Raw genomic sequence first — 23,436 nt, forward strand, 5'->3', positions numbered from 1 at the left:
GCACCCGAGTGTCAGTTTGTCCGACTTGTGTGTTCAAATTCAAGTAGAAGGTCAATTAAGCTGAAGAGGCTGTACGCTTGCACTATCATCATTAAAAAAAAGTAATATTCCAGATTCAAAAATGGAACAAACGTGTGGTTCGGTGATCATGTGGATTGTGCTCCGTGTGTGCAGGCCGCAGTGTCGTGAGTTTGAATCCAGTCCCGACAATTAGCTGCACATACGTCACGCTTTACTATCCTTTCAATAAAGCACACAGGCTCAAGAAACTTCAAAAATAGAACCAAAAATAGATGGACTGATATATTGGGATGATATTATCTCATGGACAAGACCATGACTGAACCGGGACAAGACTATGGCCAAGACCATGACCCGGACAAGACCATGACCCGGACAAGACCATGACACAGAAAAGACCATGACCCGGACAAGACTATGACCCGGACAAGACCATGACACAGACAAGACTATGACCCGGACAAGACCATGACACAGAAAAGACCATGACCCGGACAAGACCATGACCCGTACAAGACCATGACACAGACAAGACCATGACCCGGACAAGACCATGACACAGAAAAGACCATGACCCGGACAAGACCATGACCCGTACAAGACCATGACACAGACAAGACCATGACCCGGACAAGACCATGACACAGAAAAGACCATGACCCGGACAAGACCATGACCCGGACAAGACCATGACACAGACAAGACCATGACCTGGACAAGACCATGACCTGGACAAGACCACGACTGAACCGGGACAAGACTATGGCCAAGACCATGACCCGGACAAGACCATGACCCGGACAAGACCATGACCTGGACAAGACCATGATCTGGACAAGACCATGACTGAACCGGGACAAGACTATGACCAAGACCATGACCAGGACAAGACCATGACCCGGACAAGACCATGACCCGGACAAGACCATGACCTGGACAAGACCATGACCTGGACAAGACCATGACCCGGACAAGACCATGACTGAACCGGGACAAGACTATGACCAAGACCATGACCAGGACAAGACCATGACCCGGACAAGACCATGACCTGGACAAGACCATGACCTGGACAAGACCATGACCTGGACAAGACCATGACCCGGACAAGACCATGACTGAACCGGGAAAAGACTATGACCAAGACCATGACCAGGACAAGACCATGACCCGGACAAGACCATGACCTGGACAAGACCATGACCTGGACAAGACCATGACCTGGACAAGACCATGACCTGGACAAGACCATGACCCGGACAAGACCATGACTGAACCGGGACAAGACTATGACCAAGACCATGACCAGGACAAGACCATGACCCGGACAAGACCATGACCTGGACAAGACCATGACCTGGACAAGACCATGACCTGGACAAGACCATGACCTGGACAAGACCATGACTGAACCGGGACAAGACTATGACCAAGACCATGACCAGGACAAGACCATGACCCGGACAAGACCATGACCAGGACAAGACCATGACCCGGACAAGACCATGACTGAACAAGTCTTCATCAGAACTAACACGGGACCAAACCTAGATAAACATTACGTACAACATGCAGGTGTCAAATACCATCTTGGTGTGCAGTTGTTCTATTTATGGCGACTTCAGGTTCGTTACATTACATGCAAAGTGTTATTGAGGTTAGTAAAATGATCCGCTGTCTGCAGAAGGTGCCAGACAGTCAAGCGAAGTATGAGTGGATGTGCCAAAAAAGAACAAAAAAGAATACATTTAAAGAATGACACCATTTGGAATCGAAAAAAGGAATTTAAAGGTGACATATGACATATATAACAAATAGGGCTGGGCCATATGAACATAAATTAATATTTCAGTATTTTTCAATTGCCTTGACACCAGTTGCAATGGAAAATGTCTTAATCAGTGAATGCTCAGGCAGGAATCAAACTAGCAAGTCTGCAGTTCCTTGTCAAGTACTGTATCCACAGCAAAACTGCCAACTTATTTGAACTTTCAAGGATATTATTTTCAAGTCTTCCTCATATACAGCTGATGTTTGGATTTCCCCCGCCCTCTTGCCGGGCCCACAGTACCTTCTATGTCCTGCTATGTTGTTTGGACAGCTTCCGCGCTAACTTTCAGTCACCTCCTATCCTTTGGCTTACGTTTGAGTGTGTGTGTGTGTGTGTGGACTGTTTTTGTTCTGCTGTTGTGATAGCAGAGCCTGTGGTCCTACCCATAGTCAGAGAATGTGATATGTTTTCCTATTGTGCGTGCCGAGAACTTATCCAAGAACATTGCTGTATTTATTTGTAGGCCCAGTGCAGATAAATGCGTGTTTAATTGTGTTCCTGAGATGAGCGAATACAGATGTTTAAGCCCTCTGGATAGCACTTCCAATGAGCCGATTATCACAGTTAGGCTAAATGTTGTTCATTATTGTAAACCAATCACTGCAATGTGAGCTTTAAAACAGCTGCCGCGCTGCTGCTCTGGTCCTGACTAGAACCAGGAAGTGCGATCACATTAGTCTTGTTCACAGGTCTCTGCACTGGCTTCCACCAGTCCATGTAGGGTTTGTTCTCCCATGATGGTCATTCACTGAGCACGTCATATGTAGGAGCCTTGTCCTTGATGTACTCATGGATCTTGAACCTTTCGTCCTGGATAGTGGCTCTCACACTCACTAGTCCTCGGCCTCCTTTCTTACGGCTCGTGTACAGTCTCAGGGTGCTGGATTTGGGGTGGAACCCTTCGTGTATGTTGAGGAGTCTTCGTTCTTAACATCTGTGGTCTGTATCTCTTCCTTTGGCCACCTTATTAATTCCTACAGGGCATCTGGTGTAGCTGTTTATTGCCCGGGACTTGTTCTTGCCATTGAGTTTGCCTTACTTATTGTAGGTATTTGGCTGATGCCACTTTTCTTCTTACCTCTTCGTGGTTGCCATTGGCTTGTTGTATTCCAAGATATTTGTAACAATCCTCAATGTCTACTATTGTGCCTTCTCGGAGTGGGACCCCTTCTGTGTGGACCACTTTCCTTCTCTTTTTCACTATCCAACTACACTTCTCAAGCCCAAATGAAATCCCAATGTCAGCGCTGTCGATCCTGGTCGTGTGAATCAGTGAGTCCATGTCTTACTCGCTCGCATGTAGAGGAGGTGACTGATCGTGTCCCTATATATATACATAAACACACACACAATCGGGCAATGGAATCAAGCTGAAAGTTAAGAGCAAGCAAGACATTGACTAAACATTTATATGAATTATAATCAGCTGCTTGTTATGTTGACGCGCCACTATGAATTAAATTTATCTTTGTACATTTATCAGTTCTGCAGTTTTGAACAGGAAGTTAAGGGACCTCTTCTATTTTTAAACCATTTTAGATCAATATTGCATTTTACAATGAACAAAATTTAAAATGATGATCTACTTTTGTTATAGTTTGATACAAAGCACATAAGATAAGCCCGATGTGTCTCCTTTAAAGCTGGTCCCTGGTGCTGTAGCTGCAGGAGTCTCTCTAGATAAACGTGGCTGTACTTTCTATGATACATGCCTGAGTATCAGAGGTGGTGTTGAAAGCTGTCGTCTGGTCACACTCAGAGCTCAGCTCACTCACAGCAGCTGCAGTGGAAACAGACAGGATCCAGGCCAAAACTCAAACATGCAAACAAACCCAGGCTAAACACTGTGTTCCAATTACGCTGTTTTCAAAAAACAAAGTATTACATTTCATAGTGCAATTGTTATTACTGTGCGCCATATAAACCATATTTTAAATAAATATGCAAATACACAATGTTCTATATATTACACATGGTTTTAGAATATATTTGAATGAAATAAATCTTTAAAGCAAAAAAACAATTAGATATCCTGCCGTAACACTTTTCCCAACTTTTCTTGAATGTTTAACTTGTCAGATACAATGAATAAAGGTATTGGTACAATGATAAGTATACAGTACATTCCATACTAAAACTACATGTTTATCTATGCTTTAAATCTAAAATAAAAGATATAAGATGTTTAATGCTGTATACCAAAGTGTGTCCTGCGGTGTGACATAAATCTAAATCCAAAATAAGTAGAAGAAGCTCATCTGTCTTTTTTTTTTAAATCCCACTTTTCTGAAATACATTGAGCACGCCCAGTTAGATGTCCTGCGGTGTGACCGCTGTATTCCCTGAGAATGCTGAGATAGATATAACTCTAATTTTGAAATTAGCCTTCAATGGGACAGTTCTGTTATTATCAAACTCGCACTGATTATGTTCATGATATTTTATAACATGCCTAATTTGAAGTGAATGTGACAGGAGATTTCACACAACGTGTTAAAATGTACAAAATGAAAAGAGTGGCACACACATATTTTTAATGCTTGTGAAAAGCCTTTCTTGCAGTTGTTGTTAGTTTTAGTCGTGATAATTTAAATAGCTTGGCATTGGTTTATTTTCTGTTCGGTTTCCGTCCAAGCACTGATTCATAGCTAAAGTATATTAAAAAACAAAAAAAACACTGAAATTAATATTTTATACAGGTTTTTCCGCAGACCAAATTACTTTGCCATCAATAATATCTAACCCTCAAAGCTCATAATTATATCAGCTTCATGAACCTTTTACCATTTATTTTGGGTCAGTGATTACAAGGCTTTCAGAACATCCCATTTCCACATCATACTTCACTCATGTTTATGCGAAGTTTGAGCCAATCGAGTGCGGCCGTCGCTACAGCAACCAAATAATCCACATAGAGAGTGAAAATGTCAAAGCAATTTTAGACCATAGTATATTTTGGCTCGCCTCCACTCTCCGACAGATGAGTAGACAGCTTGGACCTTCACAATAAAAGCTTTCCTGTCATGTTTGGGATAATGGTGGGGTATCACTTCCTTCAATGTCTAACTTTAGCCTTTTCCCATGTTCCTTTTGTTTCAGAGCAGCTTGCAGTGCACACCATGGGGTATAATGGCGTCGTTGGAACAGCATGTGGCCCAACTGAATGTGAACGCCGAGGTGAAATTAGCAGATTTCCCCACCGTTCTGGACGACAGCCAGGCCTCCGCAGGTAAAATGCCAAGCCCGGCTCCAAAAACTCAAATCGGGACAATTATGTAACTCGTTTTGGCATCACTGTTGAAAATCATGTTGAAGGTTGTAGAAATGGGGAGGGTTCTTCTCTAAAACTGTGGATGAAGTGTATGTACTTTAGGAATGTATTACAAAATCCTGGACAGAACCAGTTTTGCCGTAATGCAATACAGAAAGGGTCTGTATTTGCACCTAAAATGTTGTAATACAAAAATAATTAAAGCCGCAAGCGGCATCCAACGGCCCTCGCGGGCCGCCGGCCTTCCGACTCTGCGCTTTCGACTTGATAAAGATGGCGCCCTTATTGTGTGTTGAACAAAAAAGAACTTGACAGACGGCGACACAATTGACATGGCCAATCCAGTGCAAATGAACACAAGTGTCAGTCAAATTTGCTGCTCCGCCGCACAGAGACCGTAGCACTTAGAATATAAATATGGATAACTTTTGATGCCCCGCTTGCGTAGATGATATTTCCCAAAGTTAAACTTGATCGAGCTATTGCCCACGGAGGAGTTTGTTAAAGTGTGAAGCGTAAATGTGAACATTTAATAGATTTAGCGTTTTTCCCATTTGTGACAGTATATTTGCAGCTCCACGGCACAGAGACCGTACCACTTAAAATCAAAATATGACTAACTTTTGATGCTTCCCTTGTGTAGATGATTTCCCCCAAATATGAGCTTGATCGGGCAATCGCCCTAGGAGGAGTTTGTTAAAGTGTGAAGCGTAAAAATGTGGTGATTTTAGAGATTTCGCTGTTTTCCCATTTCTGACATATATTTGCGGGTCCGCCACACAGAGACCGTAGCACTTAGAATAAAAATATGGATAGCTTTTGATGCCCCGCTTGTGTAGATGATTTTCCCCAAATATGAGTTTGATCGGACAATCGCCCTAGGAGGAGTTTGTTAAAGTGTGAAGCGTAAAAATGTGGTGATTTGAGGGATTTCGCGATTTTCCCATAAGGATAACATGGGATATTTCTGTCATGGCTACGGTTACGCCGTACAAAATATGACTTTGTCTCTCATACTTGTATGATCAGGATGGCAAATTAGAATTTTGTGCAAAATATCATGTCATTTAGAAAAACTCTATTGTTCATAGGCCACTCTGAAGGCCAAATATTCAGAATTCTGGGAAACGTTTGCGGCTCCGTCGCACAGAGACCTTAAAAGCTATCCTTAAAATTTGGATAACTTTAGATGCCCCACTTGTCTAGAAGACGTACACCGATTTTGAGGTCGGTGGGCAAAACGCACTAGGAAGAGTTCGTCAAAGTTTGAAACAGAAAAATGTGGATATTCGAGAGATTTAGCGGTTTTCCCATAGGGATAACATGGGAGGTTTATGTCATCGCTACGACTACGCCGTAAAAATTAAGGCATTTGTCTGATTGGCTTTTTTGATCGGGCGCCAAAATAGAATTTTGGGTAAAGTTTAGACAATTTTGGTAAAACTAATTTTTGACCTTCAATGTTAATTTAAAGGTCACTCTGTAGGGGGCGCTATCGCGCCCATTTCAATTTTGTCATCATAAACTGGTCCAAACTAGAAAGTTAAACAACTGATTCAAATTTGGTCCTAATCGGACTTGTTTTGATCAAATGGGAGCAATTTTTAGATCTGCAATATCCCAAAATAAGTTGTCCAACTTTGCGGCTGCGCCGCACACAGACCGTAAAAGGTATCTCAAAAAATTGGATAACTTTAGATGCCCCACTTGTCCAGAGGACGTCCGCCGATTTTGAAGTCGGTGGGCAAAACGCCCTAGGAGGAGTTCGTCAAAGTTTGACGTGAACAAAATGGCTAACACAGCGTGTTTTCATTTTCAAAGGAAGATGGCGGCCATAGGGTAAGTCTGGGGGCGTGGCCACAATAATATTTTTTTTTTGTCCTCACGAGAGAAATGCGTGTCCCAAATTTCGTAGCTTTACGCCAAAGTTGACCTCGGGGCGTCTCCCATAGGCGCAATGTATTTTGACTTTTGTCGGTGGCGCTGTCGCGCCATTTTTTAACGAAAAAAAAAATGGCCCAGAAAAAATCAAATTTTTCGCCGATTCTGAATTTTGGGCAAAGTTTGGTGAGTTTTTGAGCATGTTCAGGGGGTCAAATTAGAGCTCAAAAAGCAGAAGAACAAGAAAAATAATAATAAAAAATATAGCCGCAAGCGGCAATGATCGGCCCTCGCCACGCCGCCGCCACACCGCCGCCACGCCGCAAGAGGAGGGGGCGCTAACGCGCCCCAATTGTCCTTTTATCACGCCTACTGCTGAATCTGTGACGCTGTCACATCTTCTCCCCTTTGTTTTACCATCAAAAAGCAATTTTATTCTGAATTCTTGGCAAAATGTGCGGCTTTGCCGCACAGACACCGTGACTCTTTGAATGAAAATGTGGATAACTTTTGATGGTCCTGAAGATGAGTCTCACCAAATTTCAGGTTAATAGGGCTGACGCCCTGGGAGGAGTTTGTGAAAGTCTAAAGTGTAAACATGTTCTGGCCCCATTGGAATAACATGGGAGGTTTCGGTCATCGTTACGGCAACGCCATAACAATTATGACATGGGTCTCATTGACTTTTTTGATGGGGATGCTAAAATTGAGTTGTGTGTCAAATTTCATATAATTTCGCAAAACTAAACATTTAACCTCCATATAAAATCTGTAGGGGGCGCTGTGGCGCCAAATGAATTTATTTCACTTCAAGTAGGTTTAGGGCAAAGAGTTTAACAACTGATTCTAATTTGACGCAATTCGGACTTTATCCGCGCAAACGGCAGAAATTTTAAATATGGGAGATTTCTGAAATTCTAGCTACAGTTTGCGGCTTCGCCGCACAGAGACCGTGAGAGGTATCAATGTAATTTGGATAACTTTTGATGTCCCACTCCTCAGTAGCATTTTCACCAAATTTCAGCTTTTTAGGGCCAACGCCCTGGGAGGAGTTCGTAAAAGTACGACGTTTGGAAAAACTCCGAAGTCATGTTTAGCCATTTTTGAAGCAATATGGCCGACATTTGGTTGGGCGGACGGCGTTGCCGTAATAATATTTTTTACTTCTCTTGTCACCATCTACCTCTGCGCCAAATTTCATGATTCTACGATCAGATTTTTTTTGGGTCATTTCCCATCTCTCAATGCATTTTTGGTACATTTGGGGGCGCTGACGCGCCAATTTTTTTTATTTTAGAAAAGGGAAATAGCCAGAATGTAGAGAGGCACGATTTTTAGAGGTGTGAACATTTTTGTGACTTTTCGCCAATGTTCACTGGGTGAAAAATAGGGGGGTTGGTCCCGAGAAGAAGAAGAAGAAGAAGAAGAAGAAGAAGAAGAAGAAGAAGAAGAAGAAGAAGAAGAAGAAGAAGAAGAAGAAGAAGAAGAAGAATATTCCGATGCGAAAACAATGTTTCCCATTTTTCAAATATCATAAACTATACATTTTCGGAAAGCGCTCGCGCTTTCCTACCTCATGGTGTGGGTCCCTGGTCACTGACGGGTACTTTCGTTAATTTTGAGTGGGCTCCGCCCACTTTGTGTTTCTGGCCCTCTATACAGTAATAATGTTCAATTTTTGCATTACATGCTCATATGCACGGAACATGCAAGAGATGGGGAACGTATTCGTGAGCTACTTAGCGCAAATGAGTGCTTTATATGGGGATGACGACCGCTTCGCGGTCGTCATCTCAATGTAAAGTGCTCGTTTAGTGCGCACTTTTGCACGGGCTTCGCCCGTTTACAACGGTAATGTTCCATTTTCCTACTACTAATTAGTATGCAAGGGGCGTGCATAAGTGAAGGAGTGCGTTAGTGAGTGTTTGGAAGTGGGCGAGCGCTTCGCGCTCGATTTCGTGCGCACTACGTGCGCACTTTCGCAGCCGTGCTTCGCACGGCCTTACAAGATTAATAGGCCTCTCGCCAGCTTGTGGCGCTCGGGCCTAATAATAATATTTTTAGCAAAAACAATATAGCCGTTTCCACTATAACAACAAATGATACATCGTTTGAAAGCTCTAAGCCTTCCCGATGCCGCCATGGGGTGGAATCATCATTACGAGCGCTTACGCGCTCGTCACTCCCTATTCCGTCGGGATGCCCCGCCCACTCCCCATAGACTTCCATTGATTTGAGCAGATACAAGCATGGCCCATGCCTGCGGCATGGACTCTCGCGTACGGGACGATGCCAGGAGGGTTTTTGGAGGAATGCAGCGCTTCGCGCTGCTGTTGTCAACAATTAGTGAATGGGCTACGCCCATTCACTAATTGTTGACTATTTCTGTCATAGCAGGAGTAAGTATGCATAATCCATGCCTTCGGCATGGGCTAGTTCACTGTACTTGCCAGGGGCGACGGGGTACCAAACATGCGGGCTGCGCCCGCATGTTTGGTCAGACAGTTGCAACGCTGCCTTCGGCAGCGTTGCGGGAGCAATAGGCCCTCCGCCCTGCTGGGGCTCGGGCCTAAAAATATATCCAAACACTATCCAAAACATGAATATAAACTACATCCATTTGTTTTTGCGGTCTACAAACATCAAAATTAATTGTCTTATTTTACTTACTCATTAAAGGTGACATATGAATTCAACTTTAATGAGCGTTTAACCCTTTTACCACAGTGTTTCATCAACATTGGTTTAAGTTACATTGTGATTGATGCCTGCATGTTTGAGTTATTCCTTTATTGTCCTACAAATGAGGCTCGAGTGCTTGGAAAATGTAAGTTTACACCCATATACAGTGATACGTGGTGGGTTCTAAAATGTCACGTAGCCACTTTTCTAAAATACAACCATGTACTATGAAGAGTACTGTAGACAGATCTGTGGTTTAGAACAGCAAGTCAGTGGAAACTTTTCTGTAATTAAAATCCGTTTTAGATCAATGATGTGGTTTACCATGAACTACAAGTGAAATGGTAATACTACCTGGGGGGAAAAGCCTAAAGTCATCCCAGGTAAAGCTATAAAATGAGAACACTTTTTCTTCTTCCCACAATGGACAAATGTCAGTGTTGTAAAGTATAGCACAAGAAATATATGTGAAAAAATATATCACGGTCGGTTAAAAATCAATATAAACAGACCTAGAAATGGTAAAACCTTAAATGGTAACCGTAAAACCAGTTTAGTTAGGTATAAATAAAATATCCTTTGTGGTATTCTATTTTCATATGATTTCTGTGTTCAAATATAATTTACCATGAATTTTGGATTTGATCATTTACAGCTTTTATTTTGGCGATGTTAACTTCCATGCCTCAAATATATTATTATACAAAGCCGCAAACATGATCTATCGTCTCTAACATGTTCACTTCCCTAAAGGGGGATCTACTATTCATTTATCACTATGGACATGTTATTGCTTTGCCTGGAATATTTCACAGTATAGCTTTTAACTATTTGTCTGTTTTGCCTTTATTTAATCACAGGAAGCATTTTAGCAACTGGCAAATGACCAAAAATCTTGTATGCATCCTGTGTCTCTTCTTTCTCATCACACCACAGTGGGCTGGAGGGTTGTTTAAGCATTCAAGGGCTGTTATCTGTTCTTATTGGTTCTACAATACATCTGTGTCTGGCAAAAGCACAAATGCCTTTTGGACTGTTTACAAATGTAGCAGCTGCTGTTATGTCTGAAAGGTTCTCCAAGAAGAAACCCATTAAACTGTGATTAATAGACATGGAATTATTGATAATCTATCAAAATGTCAGGGAGAACTTGAAGCTGTGCTTAATAGTTGTCACTGAGCTGATATAGTATGTCTTTGTTTGTTTTGTAGAAATCTCATTACCTAAAGAAGCTGGCTTACCTGTCGAAGCAGCGACCTTACATCAAAGGTTACCCCGCTCCTTATCTGCCCCAAATGGAATGACAGAAATTGAACCCCGAGACACGTGGCTCTCCGACTTAGCCAGAAGTACATTGTTTGCAGATGCTTTGGCAGAACTCAAGAGCCTCGAACAGGGTCAAGAGGGTATCCAGCAAGTTCAGAAGGCCGAGACCTATATTTTTGGACTCATCCAGCGTAAGGCGCTATCTCCAAGGCCTTCAAAACCGCGTACAAGCTTAGCCCCAGATGCCCGTGCGACTGGCGTGGTAAGGCAGAGTAGTTTATGTCGCAAAGAAGACCAGCATTCCCCAAAGCAAGTGCCTGTGCAAGTGATTCCAGAGGTTCCTTCTCCAGTTCTTTTCCAATCTCAAGTTCCAGATAGAATTCCATCCCTGGCTGCTCATAACATGGACCAGGAACGGTTTCAAGGATCTACTTATATTGACGAACCACCGCCACCCTATCATCACCTTCCGCAAAACATTCAACATCAACCTGGTCCTTACCACAAAACCAAGAAAGTTCCGATGGTCGCCAATCGATCAATATCGTTGGAATATCCTTCTTGCAGGGTCATTCCAAGCCATGTGGACTCAAGCAATAGCGAACCTGATTCACCACATAACTTCCAAGGAGGCTACTCACCGGCAGTACCCAAGCATCAGCCCCCACCTGAAGAACATCTGGTCAACGCTGAGTACATCCCTGCCCAGCCTTGTCGAGCTTCAACCAGGGCATATGCGCACCATCACCACCATCATCACAGCTCTGGTAAAAGTTCTGGAGCTTCCAAACCTAATAGGAGTGCTTATTCCCCAGAAAGAACCCACCATCATCAAGAACAACAACCAACGCAAAGTCAGCCGTCAAGGTCTCGAAGCAACGCCAAGAAGTGTGAGAAAAACGGTGCCGCTCGGAAGCAAGGCAAAAAAGCAAGCAGGTCGCAATCGGAAAACAGTTTGCAAAGAGCTCCAGAACGGAAGTGCGGCACGGTAGAACGCGACGGAGCGGGAAGCGGAAGCGGAAGCAGGGGAAGTCGGGGTAGCCAGTCCAAAAGTAAGAAGCAGCATCACCACGGCAATGGAAACTACAGACGGTGGCAGTCCTCCTTGGAGCTTAGCCAGGACGAAGCCGAACAACCGCACGGCCCGCCGCACATGCAAGTCCACCCAACTCCCAACCAAAGGGACCAGTGTTCAAAGCGTACCCGCAAATCCCGCCCGACACACCCCTCCTACGCCTACCCCACACCAAGCCACCACCATCACCAACACCTCCATGCCCACCACCACCACCACCAGCATATGGAGTACCAGATGGACAGTCGGCCAGTCGAGGACTACCACCACGGGGCGCAAGGGGAGTCAGAGTCCAGCACAAGTGAAGCGGACTCTCCGGATTCGAGCTCTTTGTCCAGCGATTCGGATGAGAGCGGGGGTCTTGTGTGGCCGCAACAGCTACCGCCCCAGCTGACCCACCCACCCCCGGCAGCAGCAGCAGCAGCAGCAGCAGCACCCGGGGGACCACTGCAGCAGAAGGCCTTTGTCAAGATTAAGGCCTCGCACGCGCTCAAGAAGAAGATCCTACGCTTCCGCACCGGTTCGCTTAAAGTGATGACTACTGTGTGAAGAGGAAGAATGGACAGAATGTTATGGCTAAAAGAGTTGGAGTGAATTAGTGGATATGTTCTGGCCAAAGACTCACCAAAGGCAGAGACAAACCAGATAAAGTATGTTGGGATAAGAAAAACAGGATTTGCAGTATGTTGTACAAAATGATTGTTTATAAAGGTACTAGAAGATGAGTAAATTAATCTGTTTTTTTAAGATGTTGCAATTGAAGAAGGAATTCACTTCTGCCAATTGTACGTTTTGTTTTAGTTTTTCTCAACTGTGTGTATGAGCTTGTGGAAAACAGCTAATGAATATAAGGGTTGTTACGTAAGAAAAATTGCCGCTAAAAACAGCAGTTAATTCATTCATAAAAAGATCAATTTGATTTATATGAAATTTAAGCACATTTTTAGCTTTAATCTTGGGTTTCAGTTTCCTGTTTATAGCCACATTTTGCTAATTGCTATGGACCTGGAGTCTGAAACACAGAAAGATTGCGAGCATGCCAAATTCTCATCAGTGGATAAAGAAAGTAACATTCTGTGTATTACGTAGTTGCATGAGTTGTATCAGTCCCTGACCTTGCAGCGCTTCAGTTTGTGCGAGTTGCAAGTCTCGAGCTGATGATACGAAGATCTTTGAAGTCTTCCACGGCGCCACAGTCAAAACAGCTCGTCTGGTTTTGGTTTGTACATTTTCTAACACAAAAAAGGAAATTGTGTTATATAATATTGTTTTGAGTAGTTTAGATGTATTTAGTTGATCTAGATTTTTTGTATTTGTTTGAAGTAAGGTATGTCTGACTTGTTTTAATATATATACGAACACTAATGGGAAATAGTAATAACAGACACATTGGAACTACTCAACACTTCTAAATTCAAGGCGAATATTCATATTTATATAAATATTTTTACAGTTTGACATGTGGTTTCATTCAAGAGACTCATACAACACAATGTGAAAAAACTAGTCAATCACTTATCATAAATTTATATATGTAAATAAAAACTATTTTTAAGGCTTTCCCAAATGTAAAACGGTACTTTTATTGGCCACATTGGTCATTGAATAGCACCATTATAAAACATATTCCCACTAATAAGAGGCGACTTATGGAACTACCTGTAGTAAATACTTAAATTACAGGGTTGCATTGAGAGAGCGAATGGCACTATAATTCAGGCCGGTTTCATTTGAACTTTGCTCACATGACGTCTACCTGTTATTACGCAATTCCTGTTGTAACGTAAGTAACAAATAATAACTGAACATGGACGGCCGAGTTAATGCTTTTTACATGTTGCTGTTCTCTTAAGTGTATTGTAATTTATGTCCCGCACAGGGAGAATACGGCTGCAGTGAATTAAATGAATGGATGTGAAAGAGCCTATGGTAAAAACAGTGCTTTTCTTGGCAACTAGATGCAATTACTCAATTTTATAAATGTATTTATGCAGTAACTGTACAGATACAGTAGTAATTTACATGTAGTAATTTAAAGACAGTAATGTAAGCCAAAATTTTATTATAGACATTTCTCGTTAGCCTATTCAACTTACAGCTTTACAGAATGTTTCCAAATTATTATGCAAAATCGACGTTTAAGAGCTTTTAATCAACTTATATTTGTTTTCCCTTCTCAGTTACCCGCTCAAAATTGTATCTATAATCTGTATTCTCCTTTCTGCTTTCAAGATGCTATTGTTGAGATGACATTGACTGTGACGTACTGTTAAGGGGCAGGCAGATTTTTTATTTTATTTTTTTCAATTTAAAAGACAATTAAACGTATAAAACACAGAACAGAAATAAAAATTAAAAATAAATAGCGCAAAACATTCAATGAAGCTAAGTCACGGCACATTTAAATGCAAATAAGAGCCCCATCAAGTCCAAAGTTGGTCAAATTTGTCATGTTTTTCTTGAAAAGTGCTGCAGATTTCAACTGTAATGACTCAAATCAAATAATAAAAAACAGGAAATGACTCAAATCAACCAAAATGGAGCCAGTTGATAATGTACTAACCTGGACATTCATCATTTTTAAGCGCTATAACACCATTTGAGAGAGAGTTTTTGCTCCTGTTGAAATGTGATCTGTGCAGACTTTTACATCATAAGCATAACAGCAGAGGCTCTAAACTGTGCGGGAGAAGGTTCACTGAAACTAAGGAGAAAATGGCACAAAAACTGCCAATATTATGTCAGTTTCACCAAACACAGGGTGCAGCCATGTGTGATTGTCTAACTGAAATGTTATATGAGTTTCTAAGTAGGAATTCTGAGATGTAAAGGTCGTTCCAGTGTTCCATATGTCGAACTCGGGAAATCCAAACTCCTATAAAACTATACAGCAGACAAAAGCATAATAACTTCTTTAAGTGGTCAGATTAAGGGTGCGTTCACTCTTGGTTTAGGCCCAGTTTAGACCTGATGTAGACTTGTTTGGTCTTGCACTAGTCCTGGTTTAGTCCTGGGTCTCGATTAGGTCTGGTTTAGTTCATTTTGATTTCGTGCTTGAGCTTCGGATGTCATACAACATTTTGATAAACCTTCAGCTCTTCAGAACTTGCCATCCAAAGAATGTATACGTTACCATGTCACTTTGAATATTGTCAGTATTATCACAAGAGTGCACTAGCCCATCTATCATTATGTTACGTTTTTGTATCAAATTTGTGCAGTGTTTTTATTAAAACATATTTAAAAAAAACATTAAAATGTGTTTCTTTTTCTGAAAATACGATTTTGCGTTGAGGCTTTGTTTGGCATTTGATTTACCGCATCGTGTCACCAAACGGCAGGCGGACCACCCAAGTACGGTCACCCAGGTACAGCTACACACATGTGGTGTTTGACAGTGGTGCTGAGCGACTGAACGGCTGCAGGGAGGGGGAGGGGTTAAGTGGAAAGTTATGGGCACACGGAGAATGTTGACTTATTTAAGGGTTAATGACGGCGTTTTGTGGTCAGCAGTCCACCGTTTTTAATATAAAATGTCCCGGGCCAAATTGAACAGACGGGGAATATATTGGGATGAAGTAAGAGGAGAAATATTCAACATTGAAGTTCTGGATTTTAAGATTTTCTGTAAAGTATGAATAGAGTCTGCTAGCAATACAATATGACATTTTGCAGTTTTTTGTTTTACACATTTAGTCATTTCAAAAATGGGTTTAAGAATGTACCCTAAAAGTTATGTAAATTAAGAATGACTACATTCATTTTTTTTAAGTAAAAGTACAGGAGCAAAAATATTTAAAGGCGTAATGCACAATTTTTTGGCAATTTGAGAACTCAGGCGGAAGTGCGCATGCGCACTCCCCCGTGCGGACTGATACAACACACATGTGCGTTTGTTTATTAGCGCGACGGATCGCATCGCATCTCTCATCTCCCGTAGATTTCCGTCTTCTTCTGAGTCAGCTCGAACAGTCTTTCTCCGTCTTTGTCCCGTACACTGAGGGAACTATATTATGATAGATCAATGCACTTAGACACGCAGAAACGTGCTGCTCGTGGGGACGAGCCACACGCGGCTGCAGGTGAGCGGTAGGTGCGTTTTATGATTGATACGTGGCAGGACTAATCGGCAGTCCACGCCACGAGGAAATGAGACTCAGATTTGGATCAAAAAAATTGTCCATTCAACCTTTAAGAAAAAGTATCCCGTACAAAAAAATTGCCAATTTTAAAATAACCACAAGTTTTTAAATAGTACATTGAAATTGTGCTGTTTTTTGGTTAACAGAAGAGACTGAATTGTTTTTTTTAAATGTCTCTAGTATTTTTATCATCTACATATTTTGGTTAGCTCAAACTTGAACTTTGAAGAAAAATACAAAAAACAGGAATTTCAGATACCTGCTCTCCAATGTTGTGAAGTAAAAGTAAAAATAATCCACTGTAACTGTTTGCAGTCCAAACTAGAATGCCGTCACGCCATACACTACTAACAACTACTACTTTACCGAAATGTCCCCATTGTGTGGACAAATAAAGGCTATCTTATCTAGCATGCTAACAATGCACCAGCCTTACTAGCCGGTTTGCGGATGATAAAAATACTTTATAATTCGATTTTAACCCTACGAGCTGCTGTTTAAATATATCTGCACTTGGGCAAAACAACAACAAATCTGGTACAGTCCATGTAACAGGAAGAACACTGCTAACACTACTCCACAAAAGAGACAAATGCTTTGAGCTTTTTGTAGAAATGTAGAGTAGAAAGTTATATTTCAAATGTGGTGGCGTCAAAGTAATAAGAAGCCAACAAAATGTACCTCAAACGAAATACAAATCCACAAAAACTATACTCAAGTTTACTTTGTTAATTACCACCTCTGATTGTTATATTCATCTGTCTAATATTTCTTGTACAATGTGATGGTGCCACATTCTCAAATGAGGGGCAAAAGTGAGTATTCATGCATTGTTGAATAAATAAATAAATATATAATTTTTTACCTGACCAACTCAGTTTGTCAAGGTTCATTCTTTTATTCTATTCATCCAACACATTACAAAATTTACATTATAAATTAAATTATTTACAAAACCAAACCGTCACAATTGAAATTCAAAAATGTCTGAAATGTTTAGTAATAATTCTATGTGTCTATTTGTATTTATTCAATTAAATATATTTATTACAACAAAATAGAATACAAAACATCCCTACTTACAGTGAGCAGGGTTCACCTTTCCACAAACCTGGACAGTAACTTGGTCTTGTTTGTCTCCACGGCGATAGATCAGTTATATGCCACACCGCGGAACATTTCATCACACCGCCCATCGTTTAATATTCCACTCGCTTTCATTGGAACCTTACAGCTGTCCAGTTGTGTCTTTTTTGGCCTGAATAACCCTCCATACACATGTAGTAACCATGGCGCCATGTTTTATCACCACTTTAATGCAGCTGTCATTCTTCATATTAACCAAAAATGACATGCTCTACCATTTTGACATCCAGCACTATTACATTACTGAGCATGCAACTCTTGAATGACCCCGTCTGCCATTAGCATTCATGTGGCTTTGGGGTTTGGCTTTAGCAGTAGCAGTGTATTTTCTCCTTATATACAGTCCTTAGTCAGCAGAAGTGGGTAGAGGAGCCACAAAATATATCCAAGTAAGGGTGAAACTTAGATTACTCAAGAAGAAGTAAAGTAGTTGTCAGAAGCAGATAGTTAGATCTAATCCAACTAACTTTTTGAAGAGATTGTATTTTTCTTTTAAACTACACAATTACAGTGTTTTTATCATTTTTTAATAGGAAAAAAAAACAAAACACAGTCAGAGATAGAAATAGAGAGAGCAGTGGGAAAAAGGTAGCAAAACATTTGTTATAAGTTGGTCCAAAGTATTTGTCCAAATGTACTATTTACTGTACTTTTTTGAATAACGTCTGTCCAGTTGTTGATTGTTGGTGAAGTTTGTGTCATAATTTTTTTTTGCCATTACTTTTTTTTTTCAAGTTCATGTTCCAAAGGTCCATTTATTGTATCCATGGCAAAAGCTTTGAGGCCCAAGTACATTGTTGTGACTTTTACGCCTACTCGAGAACCAGTAATGCTGTATATTTGACAGTGTAAAAGTACTCTCATTTGAGGAAAAACTTTGGTCCCACTATGAGTAATTCTACAAAAACGTTAAATGATTCAAACATTTGCACTTCTTACCTTCAAGCTTACCAAGAAATTACTACTTACTACTTACTATTACTACTCAAGTAAGAGAAATTGTCTAATTTATGATTTTAAAGGTGGAATTGCCAATTTTTTTCAGCAATTTTTTTATCATATTTCCTCTGGCGTGGATAAATCATTTGTCCTGCCACGTATCAATCATAAAACGCACCTATCGCTCACCTGCAGCCGCGTGCGGTTCGTCCCCACGTTTCCGCGTGCCTAAGCGCATGGATCTATCATAATATAGTTCCCTCAGTGTACGGGGCAAAATGAAGATGGAGAAAGACAGTTCGAGCTGACGCAGAAGTGGACAGAAATCTACGGGAGACGAGAGATGCGATGCGCTCCGTTGCCTTAATAAACAAACGCACGTGTGTTGTATCAGTCCTCACGGGGGAGTGCGCATGCGCACTTCCGCCTGCGTTCTCAAATCGCCGAAAAATCGTCCATTGCACCTTTAAGTTAATGTAATGGAAGAGAAATACATTATCTAGTGCACAAAATCTGGTATTTTAAAAGTAAAGACGACAACAATTTAAATAAATAAATTGTGTCTTAAGGAGAGGTGCAAGAAACACAATGTCCAATTTTTCTGTCAAAATAAAGCTCTTGTCACTTGAGTAGAAAGAGTGAGCACAACTTTTACACAAGAGTACTATTACGGTCAGATATATTGCACAAGTAGAGTTAAGAATGGTGTCTCAAATATACTCTGAGAAGCAATTTTTTTATAATGAAGTTAGGCCGCAGTTATTTTATTACTTGGTTTACGGATTTTTAAATGAAACATATTGAACAGGCGGGCGAAATATAAATATGATTTTAATTTAAAAAAATGTTTTCTTCCGGGTTTGCGCAAAACGCACCACGGGAGGAGGGGGGTGGGGGGACACGGCGTGCAGGAGCGTGTAACAGTAGATTTAGCGTGTTTTGCATTGGTAGAAATCACGCTTCTAGGTGTGCAGCCTTGGTCACTGCAAAACGCGCTGGAGAAAATGTGGTAAATAGGTTTAAAATGTGTATTTGCTATAAAAAGGCGCGCAGCAGACGGGGAAACGGGCGCGCGGATCTTCCCATGCTCTTCCGGGGCGGCGCACAGGGACGGAGTGGCTACGTCACAGGCTACCGCAGGAAAAATTGCTTCACGTGCCCTTATCTTTTGACTTAATATCGCTTTTTATATTTCATTTAAGGCTATTTTGCGTTGTCGGAGGTAATATATCTAAGTGCGGCGGATCCGTAAACCAAGTAATAAAATAACTGCAGCCTTAGTTAAGTAAATGTGTTTTTGGGCTTCTCACTCTGGTTCTAAATCAGGCTACTGTGGCAGTGTCGACTTTGAGGGGATTTCTGAGGGTTTGGCTGAGTTTATGACATAAGTATCCTCGTCCCAAAGGCCTGACTTCATCATGAGGGAAATGGGACCGTGAACAGAGAAGGATCAAGTGGAAGACCAGCGCAGGAGCCAGTCGGTTTAGCTCACTGTTTTGGAACGGCAAGCTGCAAATCTGGCTTGGATTTTGATTACGTGTGTGTGGTCAGGTGACATAATTCTATAAGTGAGAGGCTGGATGCCAATAGTAACAAAAAGAAAAGACAAAAAACGGATACATCAACCAGAGTCACAGTCACAGTAGTGAAATGTTGGCTGTTAACTATGTTTAGCTGTTTTATTTTTACTCTTTTTTTATATAATTTTATGCCTGTGTGTCTCAAAATACTCCTAATTTTAAATATATTTCATTTAAAATGTTGTGTTATGTTTGATTAGATTAATTAATGTTTAAAGTCCATATGACACATTAGACAATAATAATATGATTATATTTAAAGGGCCTCTGATAGGTTGGACGACTCATTGAAGTAAAATTCAGTTAAAGGTGGTATGGACGATTTTTTTCAGCAAATATTTTATCATATTTCCTCGTGGCGTGGATAAATCAAATTTTGTCCTGCCACGTATCAATCATAAAACGCACCTACCGCTCACCTGCAGCCGCGTCAGGCTCGTCCCCACGTTTCCGCGTGCCTAAGCGCATGGATCTATCATAATATAGTTCCCTCAGTGTACGGGGCAAAATGAAGACGGAGAAAGACAGTTTGAGCTGACGCAGAAGTGGACAGAAATCTACGGGAGACGAGAGATGCGATGCGCTCCGTTGCGCTGATAAACAAACGCACGTGTGTGTTGTATCAGTCCGCACGGGGGAGTGCGCCTGCGCACTTCCGCCTGCGTTCTCAAATCGCCGAAAAATCGTCCATACCGCCTTTAAGATAAATATATTTAGAATTTTGCGAAAAACAAATATAAAAATGTTATCACAGAATAGCATTTATTTATTTCACTTCCTGTTTGTAATTGATGACATCACATAAGGAAATTACCAGGCAAAAATTAGTGGGCAAAAATTCATCTAATGTCACCTTTTTTTTATTTGACAAATAAAAATAAATTAAAGCATCTTCATTTTGTTGCATTAATGTTTAGAGGGTCAAAAAAGTTGTTTCTTTGTGTAAAAACGTCATAAGGCGCTGGTACAGCTAGCAGCCCGGTGTAAACGCTCTCTCTTCTTTCTCACACTTATTGTGCTTTATCTCCTATATTTTGTAAATATAGTTAGTATATTTTTTCTATTTTACTTTACGATAGGGACACGCGCTGGAATCGTTTTTAATTCAACTGTTTTTGACTTTTTTCGGCTGGACTTGAGCGTTTTTCGTCGTGTTGTTGTGATGTGAGCTAGCTCCGAGCGAGCCCACCAGCGCCCCCCCCCCCCCCCCCCCCCCCCCCCCCCGCGCCCTCCGGCCGCTAAAGTACGGCGTGTCGTCGGTACACGTTTATATACACGTTTATATGAAAGAGGAACTTCACGAACGATCGGGACACGCACTGGAATCGCTTTAAATTAACTTGTTTTGACTTTATTCGGCTGGATTGAGTGTTTTCGTCGTGTCGTGGCGATGTGTCTTGGCTCTGAGTCCCCCGGCTCTGGCCCCGCCCCCCGGCCGGCGCCGTACCACGTTTACACAAAGGTGGAACTAATGAAACTGCGGAGAACAGTCGTCTTACCCGGAGATCGTCACGTTATCCCGGCGGACATCCTAAGGAAAACTCAACGAGGCAGACGGGCTGGACGTAAACTCCGAGAGAAGAGAGGAGGAAACAGGAAGTCGGTTCCCGCCGTAGTCATGGGTAACGTGAGGTCCCTTCAAAATAAAATGACGGAAATAGCGAGCCTCATGCGGTCCCAGAGGATTTATAGGGACAGCAGCGTCTTGATTTTCACAGAGACCTGGTTAACAGCAGAAATGCCAGACTATTGTAGGTTTGGACAATTTTCATCTGCTGCGGGCGGACAGAACGAGAGAATGCGGGAAGAAAAGAGGTGGAGGTCTGGCGGTGTATGTGAACACGAGCTGGTCCAAACCCGAACACTGCACAGTGAAGATATCCGGTGACGTCATTTCCGGTGAGTGTGTCGCGTTTTCAGAGCTGTTCGTTCTTAGAGCCTTTTACCGATTAATCCACGAATTATACACACTATTTACGCATCATATACACGAAAGTGAACGTTTGATTTCTCCGCAAACAATCCGGAGCCTCAAGCCGCTCACTTTTCAGTATTTCGTGGATTAAAAAGCCCTCCTCACTTTCTAGCTCCAGCCTGAACTAGCCTAGCGTAGCCTAGCCGCTAGCGTCATGGCTGGATCTACCTTTACCTGTTTGAGCTGTCATATGTCGAGTCAGAACCCTGGCTCCTTCTCTGATGATAGGTGCGTGAAGTGCAGTGTAGTGGTAGTTTTGGAGGCCAGGGTTACGGAGTTAGAAGCGCGGATCCGCTGTTTAGAGGAGCTTAAGTCCAGTTATAGTTCGGTTTTAGCGCGAGGGCTACCGGACCGCGCTGCAGGGCGTAGCATTAGCATTAGCAGTAGCAGTAAGGCTGAGCTCAGCCCCTCAGCGTCTCCCGTGCAGCCGGGACTAGACCAGGAACAGAATAGGGACCATTTTGTGACAGTTCGGAGGGGACAAGGCGCTAAACGCCGAACCTCAGAGCGCCGTGAGCTTCACGTCTATAATAGGTTTTCTCCCCTCAGCGATCACACGCCCGCTGAACACACGAGAGAAACTCTTGTAATCGGGAGTTCTATTGTCAGAGACGTGAAGCTGCCAGCTGCTAGCGTTAGGTGTTACCCGGGGGCCAGAATGGGTGACATCGAAGGAAACCTTAGGATCTTAAAGCGGAGTAGGACCCGTTTCCGGCGAGTCGTGGTTCACGCAGGCGGTAACGACGCCCGGCGGAGACAATCAGAGGTGCTCAAAGTTCAAGTAGCCGCGGTGTGTGACCTAGCGAAGTCGATGTCGGACACTGTAATATTTTCTGGTCCCCTGCCCAATCGGATCAATGCTGAATTGTACAGCCGTCTCTCAGCATTCAACAACTGGTTATCCAGATGGTGCCCTCAAAACAACGTTGTCTTTATTGATAACTGGAGTGCGTTTTGGGGAAAGCCCGGGCTCATACGCAGGGATGGCATCCATCCGACTTCGGAGGGTACATCCCTATTAGTTCGGAATTTGACCGATAGTCTTAGTCGTGTTAAGTGACCATCTAGGGATGAGCCCCGGGCGCAGAGCAGCAGTTTAAGACGCTCCTCTGTCGCTGAACTCTCGCCCGTTCTGTTACATGTGAAGTGTTCAGATTCAAGACAGATAGAGACTGTGTGTGTCCCTCATGTTCCTCGTACAAATAATGCCAAAAAGTCACATCTCAGAAAAAATATTTCAGGCGTCAGACCAAATAACTTAAGGAAAATAACAATCACAAATGACACAAATACACAAATGAATAAACACGTAAAATGTGGACTGCTAAACATTAGAGCAATTTCCTCCAAATCGCTCTTAGTTAATGAATTAATTAGTGACTATAACATAGATCTTCTAGCTCTAACTGAAACGTGGCTTCAACAAGACGACTACGTCAGACTAAATGAGTCCACCCCACCCAGCCATGTTAATTTTCAGACTGCCAGGAGCACAGGCCGAGGTGGTGGTGTGGCAGTGATCTCCCACTCAAGCCTACTCATGAGCCCTAAAACTAACAATGCATTTCACTCATTTGAAAGCCTTATGCTGTCAATCACATGTCCAAATATGAAAAACCAAAAAGGA

At 42.1% G+C, this 23,436-nt stretch overlaps 1 protein-coding gene across 1 annotated transcript in view; it reads left to right on the forward strand.

Annotated features, from left to right (window-relative positions):
* Window positions 1–15,285, forward strand: part of LOC140361190 (uncharacterized) — a 64,936-nt gene extending 49,651 nt beyond the window's left edge. Inside the window, exons 2-3 of the mRNA XM_072446910.1 lie at window positions 4,952–5,081; window positions 10,898–15,285. Coding sequence (XP_072303011.1) covers window positions 4,952–5,081; window positions 10,898–12,576 — 1,809 coding nt within the window. The 3' untranslated portion in view covers window positions 12,577–15,285. The remainder of the gene's footprint in view (window positions 1–4,951; window positions 5,082–10,897) is intronic.
* Window positions 15,286–23,436: the final 8,151 nt, after the last annotated feature.

Source organism: Eucyclogobius newberryi, unplaced genomic scaffold (assembly GCF_026437365.1).
Source record: "Eucyclogobius newberryi isolate DKJ021-1_F unplaced genomic scaffold, fEucNew1.0.hap1 SCAF_15, whole genome shotgun sequence".
NCBI classification, from domain to species: domain Eukaryota; kingdom Metazoa; phylum Chordata; class Actinopteri; order Gobiiformes; family Gobiidae; genus Eucyclogobius; species Eucyclogobius newberryi.